General features: G+C 43.1%; 1 protein-coding gene across 1 annotated transcript in view; it reads right to left on the bottom strand.

Annotated features, from left to right (window-relative positions):
• frem1a (Fras1 related extracellular matrix 1a) overlaps positions 1-16,332 on the bottom strand; it is a 313,938-nt gene that overhangs the window by 284,818 nt on the left and 12,788 nt on the right. Inside the window, exons 2-3 of the mRNA XM_043714338.1 lie at positions 12,164-12,258; positions 9,690-10,000 (exon numbers count right to left, since the gene is read on the bottom strand). Of these exons, the coding sequence (XP_043570273.1) occupies positions 9,690-10,000; positions 12,164-12,258 (406 nt within the window). The remainder of the gene's footprint in view (positions 1-9,689; positions 10,001-12,163; positions 12,259-16,332) is intronic.

Genomic DNA, 16,332 nt, shown 5'->3' with positions numbered 1-16,332 from the left:
ATGGACTACTTTCTAAACGGTGAGAAAATTCATAAAGCCAAAGTACAAAGGGATCTGGGAGTGCTAATCGAGGATTCTCTAAAGGTAAACATGCAGATTGAGTCCGTGGTTAAGAAAGCGAATTCAATGTTGTCGTTTATCTCAAGAGGGTTGGAATATAAAAGCACCGTTGTGCTACTGAGACTTTATAAAACTCTGGTTAGGCCCCATTTGGAGTACTGTGTCCAGTTTTGGTCCCCACACCTCAGGGAGGACATACTGGCACTGGAGCGTGTCCAGCGGAGATTCACACTGATGATCCCTGGAATGGTAGGTCTAACATACGAGGAACAGCTGAGGATCCTGGGATTGGATTCATTAGAGTTTATAAGATTAAGGGGAGATCTAATAGAAACTTACAAGATAATACATGGCTTGGAGAGGGTGGACGCTAGGAAATTGATTCTGTTAGGCAGGGAGACTAAGACCCATGGACACAGCCTTAGAATTAGAGGGGGTAAATTCAGAACAGAAATGGGGAGACATTTCTTCAGTCAGAGAGTGGTGGGCCTGTGAATTTCATTGCCGCGGAGTGCAGTGGAGGCCGGGATGCTAAATGTCTTCAAGGCATTTATCAAGATTGATAAAGTCTTGATGTCACAAGGAATTAAGGGCTACGGGGAGAATGCGGGTAAGTGGAGTTGAAATGCCTGAAGAAGGGCTTATGCCCGAAACGTCGATTCTCCTGTTCCTTGGATGCTGCCTGATCTGCTGCGCTTTTCCAGCAACACATTTTCAGCTTTGAAATGCCCATCAACCATGATTGAATGGCGTAGTGGACTCGATGGGCCGAATGGCCTTACATCCACTCCTATGTCTTATGGTCTTATGGGTGCAAACTCTAGCTCCTTAGTCAGTACTCAAAATGCTATTTTCATTCCAAGATGGCACACACTGCTTAGAACATAGAACAGTACAGCCCACGATATTGTGCCAAACATGATACCAAATTAGGTAAAAACAATGACTGCAGATGCTGGAAACCAGATTCTGGATTAGTGGTGCTGGAAGAGCACAGCAGTTCAGGCAGCATCCAAGGAGCTTTAAAATCGACGTTTCGGGCAAAAGCCCTTCCTTTTGCCCAAAACGTCGATTTCGAAGCTCCTTGCATGATACCAAGTTAAACTAATCACTTCTGCCTGCCCTTGATCTATATCCTAGATTAGAGTGTTGCTGGAAAAGCACAGCAGGTCAGGCAGTATCCAAAGAGCAAGAAAAATCGACGTTTCAGGCAAAAGCCCTTCTTCAGGAATCATTTGATTTTCCTGCTCCTCGGATGCTGCCTGACCTGCTGTGCATTTCCAGCACCACTCTAATCTAGTCTCTGATCTCCAGCATTTGCAGTCCTCACTTCCGCCTTGATCCATATCCCTCCATTCCTTACATATTCATGTGCTTATCTAAAAGTCCCTTAAATGCCTTGATAGTATCTGTCTTCATCCCCACCCCGGCAGCTCGTTCCAGACTCCTACCACTGTGTGTAAAAAACTTGCCCCTCACATTTCCTTTGAACTTTCCTCCTCTCATCTTTAATGCATGCCCCCTAGTTTTAGACATTTCAACTCTGGGAAAAAACTTCTGACATTGAACAATGCATCTCAATTTTAGAGACTTCTATCAAGTCACCCTTCAGCATCCACTTCTCCAGAGAGAATAATCTGAGTTTTTCTAGCCTTGCCTTAGCAATCATGCCCTTTAATCCAGGCAGCATTGTGGCAAACCTCTTCTGCACCCTCTCCAAAGCTTACACATAATTCCTATAATGTGGCGGCCAGGATGGAATAATATAATCTAAGTGTGCCTAACCAAAGCCTTATAAAGCTGCAACATGACATCCTGGCTCTTGTACTCAATTCCCCGACTAATAAAGGCAAGCATGCCATACCCTTTCTTTACCACCCTATCTATTTAAATGGTCACTTTCAGGAGCTATGGTTTTAAACTCCCTCTGTACATCAATGCTGTTCTGAGTACTGCTATGAACTGTATACTTTTCCTTAATATCTGATCTCCCAAAGTGCAGCACCTCACGCTTACCCCGTTTAGATTCCTTCTGCCATTTCTCCACCCATATCTGCAACTGATCTATATCCCTCTGTATCCTTTGACAACCTTCTACCCTATTAACAACTCCACCGATCTTTGAATCACCTGCAAATTTACTATATATTGATTCAAGTCATTTCTATATATATATCACAAATAGCAGAGGTTGTTGTATGGATCCCTTACAGTCACAGACCTCCAGTTGGAAAAACACCCTTCCACCACTACCCTCTGCCTTCCATGGACAAGCCAAATCTGAATCCACGTGGACAAGTCACCATGAATACCATACATCTTAATCCTCTGGATGAGCCTACCATGAGGGACCTTGTCAAAGGCCTTAATGAAATCCATGTAAGCAACATCCACTGCTCTACCCTCATTGATCACCCTTGTCACACTTCCAGTGGGAGCCTGCAAGGAAACATTTTAAGACCATAAGACCATAAGACATAGGAGCGGAAGTAAGGCCATTCGGCCCATCAAGTCCACTCCGTCATTCAATCATGGCTGATGGGCATTTCAACTCCACTTACCCGCATTCTCCCCGTAGCCCTTAATTCCTTGTGACATCAAGAATTTATCAATCTCTGCCTTGAAGACATTTAGCGTCCCAGCCTCCACTGCACTCTGTGGCAATGAATTCCACAGGCCCACCACTCTCTGGCTGAAGAAATGTCTCCGCATTTCTGTTCTGAATTTACCCACTCTAATTCTAAGGCTGTGTCCATGGGTCCTAGTCTCCTTGCCTAACGGAAACAATTTCCTAGCGTCCACCCTCTCCAAACCATTTTGATGAGGGCTCTCAGCTGGAAGTTGTACTGACCAGGATGTTCAAGGAGAAATCTCCTTGCCTGAACACAGCAAAGATAGCACTTTTAATATGACTGTGACCAGGAATATTCATCCCTCAGCTCCTTCCAGACTGGAATGGGCAGCAATTACAATATCTACCGGTTTGTCATCCACTGTTAAATAAATTAGTTCTCTGAAGCTCTGTATTCTGGAAAAGAGCAGATGGAGTGAGCATCAAGGTTCATGAATACTCAATACAAGGTGGCATTGACAAGATGTCTGTCAACATGTCAACACTAGAATGTACTACAATGTAGAGGGGTTCCATTTCCTCAACATTCAACTGGTGTCAGAACACAGCAAGTCATGCACCTCAATGCTAGGAATCTGAAAGCATCTATGATGCCTTTTTAAAGGCAGTTTGCAGTACTACAAAGAGAGTCCAGGTAACATGAAAGATCTGATGGGTAGTGCCCTTCTCAACAGCAGCCAAGCTGCTAAATGACTTTGACAGTCTGCTCAGGGAACCACCCAACAGCATTGAGCTTCTTCTTTCCCCAGGGATTCTCAGGATATTATTTGTCGACTACCGCCTGACAGACTTGTGGTCAAAGGATTTTTCTGAAAAAAAACTCCTCCACAAGAGCAGGTGGTACTGTTTGGAGTAGTTCCATGGCAATATAGCCAGAGACATCATTCACAACCCCAGGGATAGGTAGAATCTCAGTACATAGTGATAGTTGGTGCCTGTGTACCAAGGGTCTCTGCACTTGCCTGGAAAGGGGGCCATCAGGATGAGGATTATTTTACTATATTCTCCTGCACTTACTCACTCCATGCTCGAGATCTGTACATGATGTCCCCGTGGACACAATCGACATTTGATCTCTGGATGATGTAGAAGCTACTCAGATGCACACTGTGGTGTAGATATCAAGCAAGCCTTCCTGGCATGGTGTAAAAGGTGAGTAAATGGACATAGGTCATTTTCCTGCCATGATCTTATTGAACAGTAAAACTGGTTTGAGCAGCTCAAAGCTTCCCCTGTCCCTAGTCATAGAGCCATAGTGATGTACAACACAGAAACAGACCCTTCTGTCCAACTCGTCCACGCCAACCAGATATCCCAAGCTAAATTTAGACTCAGTTGCAAGCACACAGTGCGATCCCTCCAAACTCTTTCTATTCATACACCCACCCAGAAGCCTTTTAAATGTTGAAATCGTACCAGCCTCCATCACTTCCTCTGGCAGCTCATTTCACACACATACCACCCTCTGCGTGAAAAAGGTGCCCCTTAAATCTCTTTTATATCTTTCTTCTCTCACCCTAAAACTATGCTCTCTAATTCTGGACTTTAGGTTAGATTAGATTCCCTACAGTGCAGAAGCAAGCCCTTCGGTCCAACAAGTCCACACTGACCCTCTGAAGAGTAACCCACCCACACCCATTTCCCTCCGACTAGCACATAGCACTATGGATAATTTAGCATGGCCAATTCACCTAACTTGCACATCTTTGGATTGTGGGAGGAAACCGGAACACGGGAGAAAACCCACACAGACACAGGGAGAATGTGCAAACTCCACACAGACAGCTGTCAAAGGCTGGAATCGACATGAGTCCCTGGAGCTGTGACGCAACAGTGCTAACCACTAAGCCACCGTGCCATCCCCATCCCAGGGAAAAGACCTTGTCTATTTATCGTATCCATGCACCTCACAATTTTATAAACCTTTATAAACCGCCAGCCTCCAATGCTCCAGGGAAAACAGCCAGAGTCTATTCAACCTCTCCCTACAGCTCAAATCCTCCAACCCAGGCAATATCTTTTCTGAACCCTTTCAAGTTTCACACCATCCTTTAGCATGGCCAATTCACCTAACTTGCACATCTTTGGATGCAATATTCCAAAAGTGGCCTAACAAATGTCATATACAGCTGCAACATGACCTCACAACTCCTGTACTCAATACAGTACTCTGACCAATAAATGAAAGCGTACCAAACACCTTCTTTACTATACTTTACCTGCAACTATACTTTCAAAGAGCTAGGAACCTGCACTCCAACATCTTTGTTCAGCAACACTTCCTAGGATCTGACTATTAAATGTATAAGTCCTGCTAAGATTTGCTTTCCCAAAATGCAGCACCTTGCATTTATCGGAATTAAACTCCATCTGCCACTTCTCAGCCCATTAGCCCATCTGGTCCAGATCCTGTTGTAATCTGAGGTAACCCGCTTCGCTGTCCACTTCACCTCCAATTTTGGTGTCATCTGCAAACTTACTAACTGTACCTCTTATGCTCGCATCCAAATCATTTTTGTAAATGACAAAAAGTAGAGGGCCCAGCATTGATTCTTGTGGCACTCCACTGGTCACAGGCCTCCAGTCTGAAAAACAACCCTTCACCACCACCCTCTGTCTTCTACCTTTGAACCAGTTCTGTATCCAAATGGCTAGTTCTCCCTGTATTCCATGAGATCTAACCTTGCTAATCAGTCTTCCATGGGGAACCTTGTCAAACACCTTACTGAAGTCCACACAGATCACGTCCACCTCTCTGCCCTCATCAATCCTTTTTGTTACTTCTTCAAAAAACTCAATCAAGTTCATGAGACGTGATTTCCCACGCACAAAGCCATGTTGATTATTCCTACTCAGTCCTTGCCTTTCCAAATACATGTGCATCCTGTCCATCAGGATTCCCTTCAACAACTTGCCCACCACTGACATCAGGCTCATTGGTCTATAGTTTGTCCTTACCACCTTTCTTAAATAGTGGCACCACGTTTGCCAACCTCCAGTCTTCAGACACCTCACATGTGACTTTCGATGGCACAAATCTCTCAGCCAGGGGCCCAGCAATCATTTCCCTAGCATCCCACAGAGTTTTAGGGTACACCTGATCAGGTCCTGGGGATTTATCCACTTTTGTGTTTCAAGACATCCAGCATTTCCTCCTCTGTATTATGAAGATTGTTCAAGATGTCACCATCTATTTCCCCATATTCTGTGTCTTCCACGCCCTTCTCCACAGTAAACACTGATGCAAAATACTCAATTAGTATCTCCCCCACCTCCTGCAGCTCCACACAAAGTTCGCCATGCTGATCTTTGAGGGGCCCTATCCTCTCACTAGTTACCCTTTTGTCCTTAATGCATTTGTAAAAACCCTTGGATTCTCCTTAACTCTATTTGCCAAATCTCTCTCATGACCCCTTTTTGCCTTCTTGATTTCCCTCTTAAGTATACTCCTACTGTCTTTATACTCTAAGGATTCACTCGATCTATCCTGTCTACACCTCACATATGCTTCCTTTTTCTCTTAAACAGACCCTCAATTTCTCTAATCATCCAGTATTCCCTATACCTACCATCCTTTCCTTTCACCCTAACAGGAATATACTGTCCCTGGACTCTCGTTATCGCATTTTGAAGGCTTCCCATTTTCCAGCCACCCCTTTACCTGTGAACATCTGCCCCCAACCAGCTTTTGAATGTTCTTGGTGAAAGTGAGGACTGCAAATGCTGGAGTCGAGAGTGTAGTGCTGGAAAAGCAGAGCAAGTCAGGCAGCATCTGAGAAGCAGGACAGTCGACATTTTGGGCAAAAGCCCTTCATCAGGAATGAGGCTGTAAGCCAAGGGTGTGGAGAGATAAATGGGAGGGGGGGTGGGGCTGGTGAGAAGGTAGCTGAGAGCGCGATAGGTAGATGGAGGTGGGGGTAATGATGATAGGTCAGAAAGGAGGGTGGAGCAGATATTTGGGAAGAAAAATGGGGGGACAGGTAGGACAGGTCATAGGGTAGTGCTGCATTGGAAGGTTGGATCTGGAATAAGGTGGGGAGAGGGAAATGAGGAAACTGGTGAAATCCACATTGATGCCATGGGTTTGGAGGGTTCCGAGGCAGAAGATGAAGCGCTCTTCATCCAAGTGTTGGGTGGTAAGGGAGTGGTAATGGAGACAGCCCAGGACCTGCATGTCCTCAGCAGAATGGGAGCGGAATTGAAGTGTTTGGCCACAGGGCAGTGGGGCTGGTGCGGGTGTCTCAGAGATGTTCTCTAAAGCACTCAGCAAATAGGCATCCTGTCTCCACAATGTACAGGAGACCACATCGGGAGCAACAGATACAGTAAATGATGTGTGGAAGTGCAGGTGAAACTTTGATGAATGTGGAAGGCTCCTTTGGGGCCTTGGACGGATATCAGCGGTGAGATGTGGGCACAGACTTTGCAATTCCTGCGGTGGCAGGGGAAGGTACCAGGAGGGGAGGGTGGGTGGGAGGAGTCGACCTAACTAGGGAGTTGCGGAGGGAACAACCTTTACAGAAAGCGGAATGGAGTAGGGAGGGAAATATCTGTGGTGGTGGGGTTGGTTTGTAGGTGGTAGAAATGGTGAGAACAGGGGGTGGGGGCGGGGTTCTGTCCTTATTGTGGGTGGAGGAGTGGAGTTGGAGGGCGGAGCCACGGTAAGCGCTGGATGAGATGTGCTGGAAGGCATCATTCTTTCCTAATACCATCAAAATTAGCCTTCCTCCAATTTAGACCTTCACATTTTAGATCTGGTCTATCCTTTTCCATCACTACTTTAAAACTAATAGCATTGTGGTCGCTGGCCCCAAAGTGCTCCCCCACTGACATCTCAGTCACCTGCCCTGCCTTATTTCCTAAGAGTAGGTCAAGTTGTGCACCTTCTCTAATAGGTATATCCACATACTGAATCAGAAAATCTTCTTGTACACATTTATGAAATTCCTCTCCATTTAAACCCTTAACACAATGGCAGTCCCAGTCTATGTTTGGAAAGTTAAAATCCCCTACCATAACCACCCTATTATTTTTACAGATATCTGAGATCTCATTACAAATTTGTTTCTCAATTTCCCACTGACTATTAGGGGGTCTGTAATACAATCCAACTAAAGTGATATTCCTTTCTTATTTCTCAGTTCCACCCAAATAACGTCCCTGAATGTATTTCTGTTAATATCCTCCCCAGTACAGCTGTAATGCAATCCCTCTTTAAAAACGCCACTCCCCCTCCTGTCTTGCCTCCCTTTCTGTCTTTCCTGTAGCATTTGAATCCTGGAACATTAAGCTGCCAGTCCTGTCCATCCCTGAGCCATGTTTCTGTAATTGCTATGATATCCCAGTCCCATATTCTTAATCATGCCCTGAATTCTTCTGCCTTCCCTGTTGATCTCTTGCATTGAAATAAATGCAGTTTAATTTATAGTCCTAGCTTGTTCTCTGTTTTGTTCCTGCATGCCCTGACTGTTTGACTCACTTATTTTCTCAACTGTTCCAGTCTCAGATTGATCTCTTTTGTCATTATCTCCCTGGGTCCCACAGTTTAAATCCTCCCAAGCAGCTCTAGCAAATCTCCCTGCCAGTATATTAATCCCCTTCCAATTCCATCCAAGAGGAAAACTTCACAAGGATTTTTTTCTGCAGAAAGACAGAGTGCAGAGGTAGAAACAATGTTTCCACAAGAATGTCATTTGTGCTCCTCAGGAGTGTTGTCAATAACCTTTTCCAGGAATTTTGTTCTGATTTGTGATGTGACTAAGGTGGGAGGGTAAGTTCCAACAAAAGCAGCACAGCAGCTGCCTGGAAGTCTTGTGCAGAGCTATATTGGGATTTTTTTTAATGTTTGCACCCCAGCTCTACTTTGGCAGAGTGTATTTTTTGCTGTTCACAAACAGTCCTTGATGAACTGTTGTGCCTTAAGGACAGTTAATCTGTGCAGTTAATGGTTTCCTGCACCAGTAGAAAGCCACCTTTGTTTGCAAACTTCCATCATATCTATCCCAGCAAATATGCCAATATCCATCTGGTGCTTCTCCTTCCACTCCTGGTGCTGTTGATACTGCTCACCATCTTGTTTGTCATCCAAGATTGAAGCTAAAACAGGGAGAAAGTGAGGACTGCAGATGCTGGAGTCATTCCTGAAGAAGGGCTTATGCCCGAAACGTCGATTCTCCTGCTCCTTGGATGCTGCCTGACCTGCTGCGCTTTTCCAGCAACACATTTTTCAGCTTTGAAGCTAAAACAGCAAGAGACTGAAACCCATTCCTGATAGATCAGAACTCCAAACTGAAATCAGACGTACAAACCATCAAAGTGGTGAATGTGAACACCAAAATGTTGAGAGTCTCCAATAAAGCCATAAAGATAACTGCTCAGAACAGGCACACTGATTTACACATAATTAAACAAGCAACTATGCTGTAATGTTTCGGCATTCATGTGAATTTTTAACAGTTGTAACCAAGGTCTCACTTTGGCTTCAATGGTACATTCTAGGAAACTCATGCACCCACAGTTAAATCCCAAAATCCTGTGAATGTGATGCTAATAGATTGAAATTGTCAGACCACTGAGAATTTCCTTACTCACTATCAATTTAAATCTTTAAATCTCTTCTCCCCCCACTCTAACTTCCCACCCACCTCACCGCTAGGCCCTATTCAATGAATGCACATTCTACATAAGCTTACCCACTCCCAAAAGCCCAGGACTTAGGATACTGAATTTCTTTTTCCCCATCGGAAAAGTATGCAGCGTTGTGGAGAAAAGCCAGGAGATTGGCACTAGATAGTAGTGGAGTAGCTAACACAACTGGTAAAAGCACAAAGAATGAATGGCCTTCTTGTGCATTATATCACCATCTGTGATTCCATGATAAAACAGTCATCCTGTTTTAAACTAGAATTCTCAGTAAACTCTACTGTTCAAAGAAAAGCTTTACATTTTAAATTTTCCATCAGCTCAAATGATAATGCAACAGAGAGTATGAACTCACTGGATTTTTTCATAATTTGGAGGAAGCTGTTTGGCTGGTCACCACGAACTGGTCCCTCTGGAGGCTTTCCCATGACAAGTTGCCCATATGCTGGCAGTAATGTGTCCTGAGTAGTAATGTGTACAGTACAATCAAGGTTCATCGCCACATCATAGACAAATGTAAGCACATTCCTATCGATTATATTAGAAAAACCATAAAACTCAGGGACTTCCAATGATGTCGAGCCCAGCTGAATGATGTTGCAGTCTGAATCCAGCAGGTGAACCTTTAAAATGAATGTTTCTGTGAAGGTTTCTGTCTCTGTAAATCTGTATCATAAAAGAAAAGAAGTGGGAAATTATGAATTAAAACTGAAAAGAGCAATATGGTAATTTGTTGTAATGGCTAAAAGATAATTTAACACATAATGTGAACTAAAGATGATATTTTACTGGTGACAGAAAAAACAACAACAGCCTAGGGTTCTTACAAACTTCTTCCCCCGGAGCAAACTTAAGTTAATTGCAGGTAAGAAACCCAAAGCCCACAACCAGTCTTGGCCTACTTAACCTCGTCATTCATTTATTTATTCATTCAAGAGAATGTGGGCATCATTTGTGAGGCCACCATTTTTGCCCTTCCTCGTGAAGCTGGAGAAGATGGTGGGGAACTGTATTCTTGAGCCACTGAAATCTTTGATATGTTGGATACCTGCAGTGCAGCTAGGAATTAATTCCAGGATTTTGACCCAAGGAGTGTGAAGGAATGGCAATGAAGTCTTAAGTGGTGTATCACTTAGAGGGGAAATTTCAGGTTATCTTGCAGCACTTGTTTTTCGAGATGAAAATGGTCAGGGGATTGGAAGATGCTGTCTCAGAATCTTTGGTGATTTCTACATTGCATCTTGCAGATGGTATGCACTGCAGCTACTGAGCATCGGTGGTGTCGGAATGCTTGTGGATGTGGTGCCAATCAAGTAGGCTGCTTTGTCCTGACTGGTGTCAGGTTCTGAGTATTTTTGGAGCTGCACCCTTCCAGGCAATTGAAAAGTACCCCATCATACTCCTGAATTGTGGACAGTCTCTGGAGAGTCAGGAGGTGAGTTACAAGCTTCAGCATCAGATCCGCCCTGATAGCTATGGTGTTTATATGGTTGGTCCAGTTAATTTCTGGATAATGGTATCTCACAGGATATTTTTCGTGAGGGATTCAGTAATAATAACGCTATTGAAAGTTAAGGGGAAATAGTTAGATACTCTCATGTTGGAGATGCTCATTATCTGGACTTGCGTGATGTCAGTGTTATTTGCCACTTGTCAGCCTAAGTCTGGCTATTGTTCAGGCCTTGCTTCATTTGGACAGGAAGTGTGTCAATATTGGAGTCATCACAAACAGGGCTAAACATTGATGAATATCTCCAATTCTGCACAGGAAGTTCGGATGACGAGTCATTGGACTCAAAACTGTAACTCTGATTTTCTGTCATCCTGCTGCCAAACCTGTGTTTTTCCAGCACTCTCTGTCCCAGACATAAAATCAGTGTGTAAGCTATGATTCTGTCAGTATGACAACATCAGGCTGTTGCTTGACTATTCGGTGGCACATCTATCCCAATTTCAGCATTAGCCCTCAGAAGCTTTTGCAGGCTTTACAGGGAATACAAGGCTGCGTTTAACATTGTCATAGCCGGTGCCGAGATCAATACCAGGCAGTCCGACTGGTTTCATTCCATGGATGGTAGCCAGAGATTAGATTCCCTACAGCGTGAAAACAAGCCATTCAGCCCAACAAGTCCACACCGATCCTCTGAAGAGTAACTCACACAGACCTATTTCCCTCTGACTAATGCACCTAACACTATGGGCAATTTAACATGGCCAATTCATCTGACCTGCACATCTTTGTGACTGTGGGAGGAAACTGGAGCACCCGGAGGGGACCCACGCAGACATGGGGAGAATGCACAAATTCCATGCATACAGTCACCCGAGGCTGGAATCGAACCTGGGACCCTGGTGCTGTGAGGCAGCAATGCTAACCACTGAGTCATCATGCCACTGATTAGAGTCAAAGGAGAAATTCTCCTTCTCACCCACATTTTCAGAGCAACGATCATACGTCAACAGGATCTGCTCACTTGCCCATCCCCTCTCATGGTTAGCCATTAGTGGGTTATACAAATAAATTAACTGAGAGAGAAGGATAAGCAACTTTATTCTTAATAAGGCATAATTTCTACAGTTCTGTGTTTGATTTTCCTCTGTCCTCCCATTGCCAATGTTGAAAAACATTGAGTGATGCTTACTGTCAAGCTTTTCTTCAATTCTTCGAAAATGTGAACTTTTGAATTCAATAACTTTTAAGTTTCACTTGTGATATTGATACTAAGTCAAGATTTTCTGATTGATGCTATTTTTATTGTTCATCCAAAAGCCTTGGCTTCCTTACGAATGACCAAACATTTTTTTTCCCCATTCCCATGTCTCACTTACCTGTAGAGCCTCAGCATGACTTGATCCTCATCAAGAATTGGACAACCATTATGAGTATATTTCACTTCATTGGCTAGGAAGTGGCAATCAAAAACCTGAAAGATATTACTCAGGGTAAACATAAATGGATCTGAAATAATTTCAGCAAATACAATTTAAAATAAAATTTATTATAACTTCAATGAAAGTGGTCAACTTCTAATGAAGTATAGAGTCTTTCAGTTTACAAACACAAAGTAGGCCTGAATGTCTTTTCTATCTATCTATTAAAGTCATTCTTGTAAAAAATAAACACTCTTGCTCGCAGAGGGACACAGTGGCCTACTGGCATTATCACTGGGTTAGTAATTCAGAGGTCTAGGTGAATGTCAGTGGACATGGATTTAATTCCCACAATGGCAGCAAATGGAATTTAAATTCAATTTGATATGTCCAGAATGTAAAGCAAGTCTTAGGAATGGTGATCATGACAACAATCATTGAATGTTATAAACATCCATCCGATCACTTTAGGGAAGGAAGTCTGCCAAGCTTCCCTGTCCTAACCTACACATGACTGCAAACTCACAATGTAGTTTATTCAAAGTTTGTGAAAAGATTTGTAGCTCGGGTGCTCATTGTTGTGGTTCTGTTCGCCGAGCTGAGAATTTGTGTAGCGAGAGACGCTAAGACAAGCCAGGAAATGGGAATCCTATGCCAACCGCCTAAGCGCCACATACGAACAACTCCGGTTCCTGCATGCAACACAAATTCCCAGCTTGGCGAACAGAACCACAACATGTAGTTTATTTTTAAGTGTCCTCTAAATAGACAAATCAGTTCCAGGCAATTAGGGATACCCACATCCCATGAAAGAATCAAGAAAAAAAAATTAAGATTGAGAGACAGCAATAAATTATATAGCAATATGACTACATTTCACAACACAGTTTGAGGTAATCACCACCAGAGAAGCTTTAAGTCACGATTTAAAAGGAGATGTAAATTATTTGAATACTTATGTTATAAAGAAATATTTGTTCTTGTGTGTTTTAAAGAGTTTTTGGGAGCTCTGCACATCTCTTCATGAAATCAACATTTTTGGCATGTCTATAATTGACTTGCAGGATACCAAAGAACTGAAGTCTAATTGAAGCAAGTCCAGACTTTTATTCTCTTCTGATTCCTGCTTTTACTCGTTTGTAAATTTCCAATTCTGTAATTAATTGCAAAAGCATAGCTCTCCTGTTGCTACTCCAGTCTGAATGCAATGAATCTGGGAGTGGTTTGGGCCTGGTCCCAGCCTTGTGTCTATCTGTCCTCAACCATGGTCACTGGAATGGAATTAGGTCTCTGACTGCTGAGAATTCCCAAACTCCAATCACCAGGAGTCAACTGGAATCCATACTTTGAGATTAGTTGAGCTGCTTATGTTTCGTTTCCTGAACATCAAACTTGATCTTTTAAAAATGTTAGGCCCTTCAAAAAAAAATCTAAGTATCCGTTTCTGGAGTGGGGAACAGAGTTTCCCATCAGCACATCTTCAGGAGAAAGACAGTAACTCAAGATGATCTTTCAATTAGATTTAAACCATGTGGATAAATAAAGTACTCTATCTATTGAGTGTAGGAGTTGAGATGATATGTTAAGGTTGCACAGATCATTCTGCTATAATGCATGTTTCATCAGTGTGAAATGGCTATAACACAACTGATGAATTGTGGACATTGTTTGAATGATGCAAACATTCTACCGAATGGGTATAGCAATTTTGTATTAGCAATTTTCTACAACTCGTCTTTCTGTGGCTGTTTTCCATTAACCTAATTTCTATGGCTCAAGGTTGCAAAGAAACACAGCTGTTGCATTATAGCAGAATGACCTGTACAAGATGTCAATGGAGCCACTTTCGGAGTATTGTATACAGTTCTGGTCACCCTACTTAGGAATGATAGCACTCGGAAAAGATTTACCAGGATGTTACTGGGACTGTAGGGTTCGAGTTATCATCATGAGAGATTGGACAGGCTGGGACTTTTTAAACTGGAGCACAAGAAATTGAGGGGTGACCATTTAGAGGTTTATAAAATCATGAGGGTTATAGATAAGATGAATAGCAAAGATCGTTTCATGAGTTTGGGTGAGTTCAAAGTTAGCAGATATATTCTTAAGGTGAGATTAGAAAGATTGAAAGGGACCAGAGAAGCAACTTTTTCATACGTGGATGGCTCATATGTGGAATGAACTATCATAGGAAGTGATAGATGCAGGTACAATTACAACATTTAAAAGGCATTTGGACAGGAACATGAATGAGGAGCAGTTGCTGGAGACAGGAAGTACAACGAGAAACTGCCTGCACAGTTCATGCAATATTATTCAATGATAGCAGTCAGAAGCATTTGAAGGGGTTCCAAACAGTGTTTTTCCTGAAATGCCTGAAAATGAACACTCCATGCAGCTTCTTGTTGCCAATGGTCAGCTGGCCTTTCTCATCCCTTGCAGAGGGGCCTGGACAGAATGGGCAGTTCCCACACAGACACTGATGTATTACACAAATAGCATCACACAACTGACAAATGTGGACATTGTTTCAACAACGCGAACTTTCTACTGAACAGGTATAGCGATTTTCTATTAGCAATCTCTACAGTGCAATTTTCTATGGCAGTTTTCCATTGCGTGATTTTCTTTAGCACAAGGTTTCAGGTGAAGTACTCAATATTGATGGGAGCATTTCCTTTTTGCTCCCTTCCCAGGTGAATTGCCCCGATGAAGATTCCAATGGTATGAAACCGAACTTTGTAGCAGCCATCTTTGCTGCTAAAGTCAGGCCTTGTCCCATGTGTAGTTTTTAGAATGGTGTATGTCCTTTTTTTTTAAATTAAGTTGGACTCAATCACTTCAAACTCTCCCAGCAGAACATCATTCCTCCTCTCCACATCCCTTTTAATGCAACCTTTGACCTCCTTGCCACTTTCCTCTACACTCAGCCCACTTGAAAGACGTACTGTGTCATACTGTCAGTCACCCTGTAGTCCTTCTCCTCATTCCCAATGTTAATAAGCACCTCATACCTGTTGGGCAATGTCAGGGACTGATGCTTCTTCATTATTACCTGCTGGATTCTCATATCTGCCTGACTCAGTCATATCCTTCCACTCCTGATGATTGTCTAACTCTGAAGTTCAAACTAGCATAAAGCCTTCCAGAATAAAGCACGCAGGTAATTCTCCCCTCCTGATGCTCTGCAATGGCTGCAACTCAGATTCCATATTAGAAACTCTGAGATGAAATTGTTGGAGCTGCAGTCACTTGTCACAAATAAGGTTACACCAACATTGCACTGAATTCCACAAATTTCCACAATAATACAGTCACAGCACTCCACTAGCCCTTACCTTTATTTATTTTGTTAGTCAATTACTTATTAATTTGCACAGCTGAAGTAAAATGGACTTGGAGACAGATGAATATTCACCAGCAACTAGCAGCTGGAAAAGGAGGTAAAATATGCCATGTCGCTTTCCTGGTGAGCACGGAATTCCAGCCGGTGACAAATTCCCAACATTGCATTTGTCCCTCATCACACTCTGGCTTCATTATCTCAACTCTGTACTTTCTTTAGAGAGACATAGATAAGCTGCAGAGCTGGGCTGAGAGGTGGCAAATGGAGTTTAATGCGTACAAGTGTGAGGTGATTCACTTTGGTCAGAGTAACCGGAATGCAAAGTACTGGGCTAATGGTAAGATTCTTGGTAGTGTAGATGAGCAGAGAGATCTCAGTGTCCAGGTACACAGATCCCTGAAAGGTGCCACCTAGGTTGACAGGGTTGTTAAGAAGGCATACAGTGTTTTAGCTTTTATCAATAGAGGGATCGAGTTCCAAAACCATGAGGTTATGCTACAGCTGTACAAAACTCTGGTGCGGCCGCACTTGGAGTATGGTGTACAGTGCTGGTCACCACATTATGAGGTGGATGTGGAGGATGTGGAAGCTTTGGAAAGGGTGCAGAGGAGATTTACCAGGATGTTGCCTGGTATGGAGGGGAGGTCTTATGAGGAAAGGCTGAGGGACTTGAGGTTGTTTTCATTGGAGAGAAGACGGTTGAGAGGTGACTTAATAGAGACATATAAGATAATCAGAGGGTTAGATAGGGTGGACAGGGAGAGCCTTTTTCCAAGTATGG

The sequence above is a fragment of the Chiloscyllium plagiosum genome, chromosome 2 (genome assembly GCF_004010195.1).
Source record: "Chiloscyllium plagiosum isolate BGI_BamShark_2017 chromosome 2, ASM401019v2, whole genome shotgun sequence".
In the NCBI taxonomy this organism is placed as follows: Eukaryota; Metazoa; Chordata; class Chondrichthyes; order Orectolobiformes; family Hemiscylliidae; genus Chiloscyllium; species Chiloscyllium plagiosum.
The sequence above is the reverse complement of the archived record's forward strand: the minus strand, read 5'-3'. Positions and strand labels throughout refer to the sequence as shown.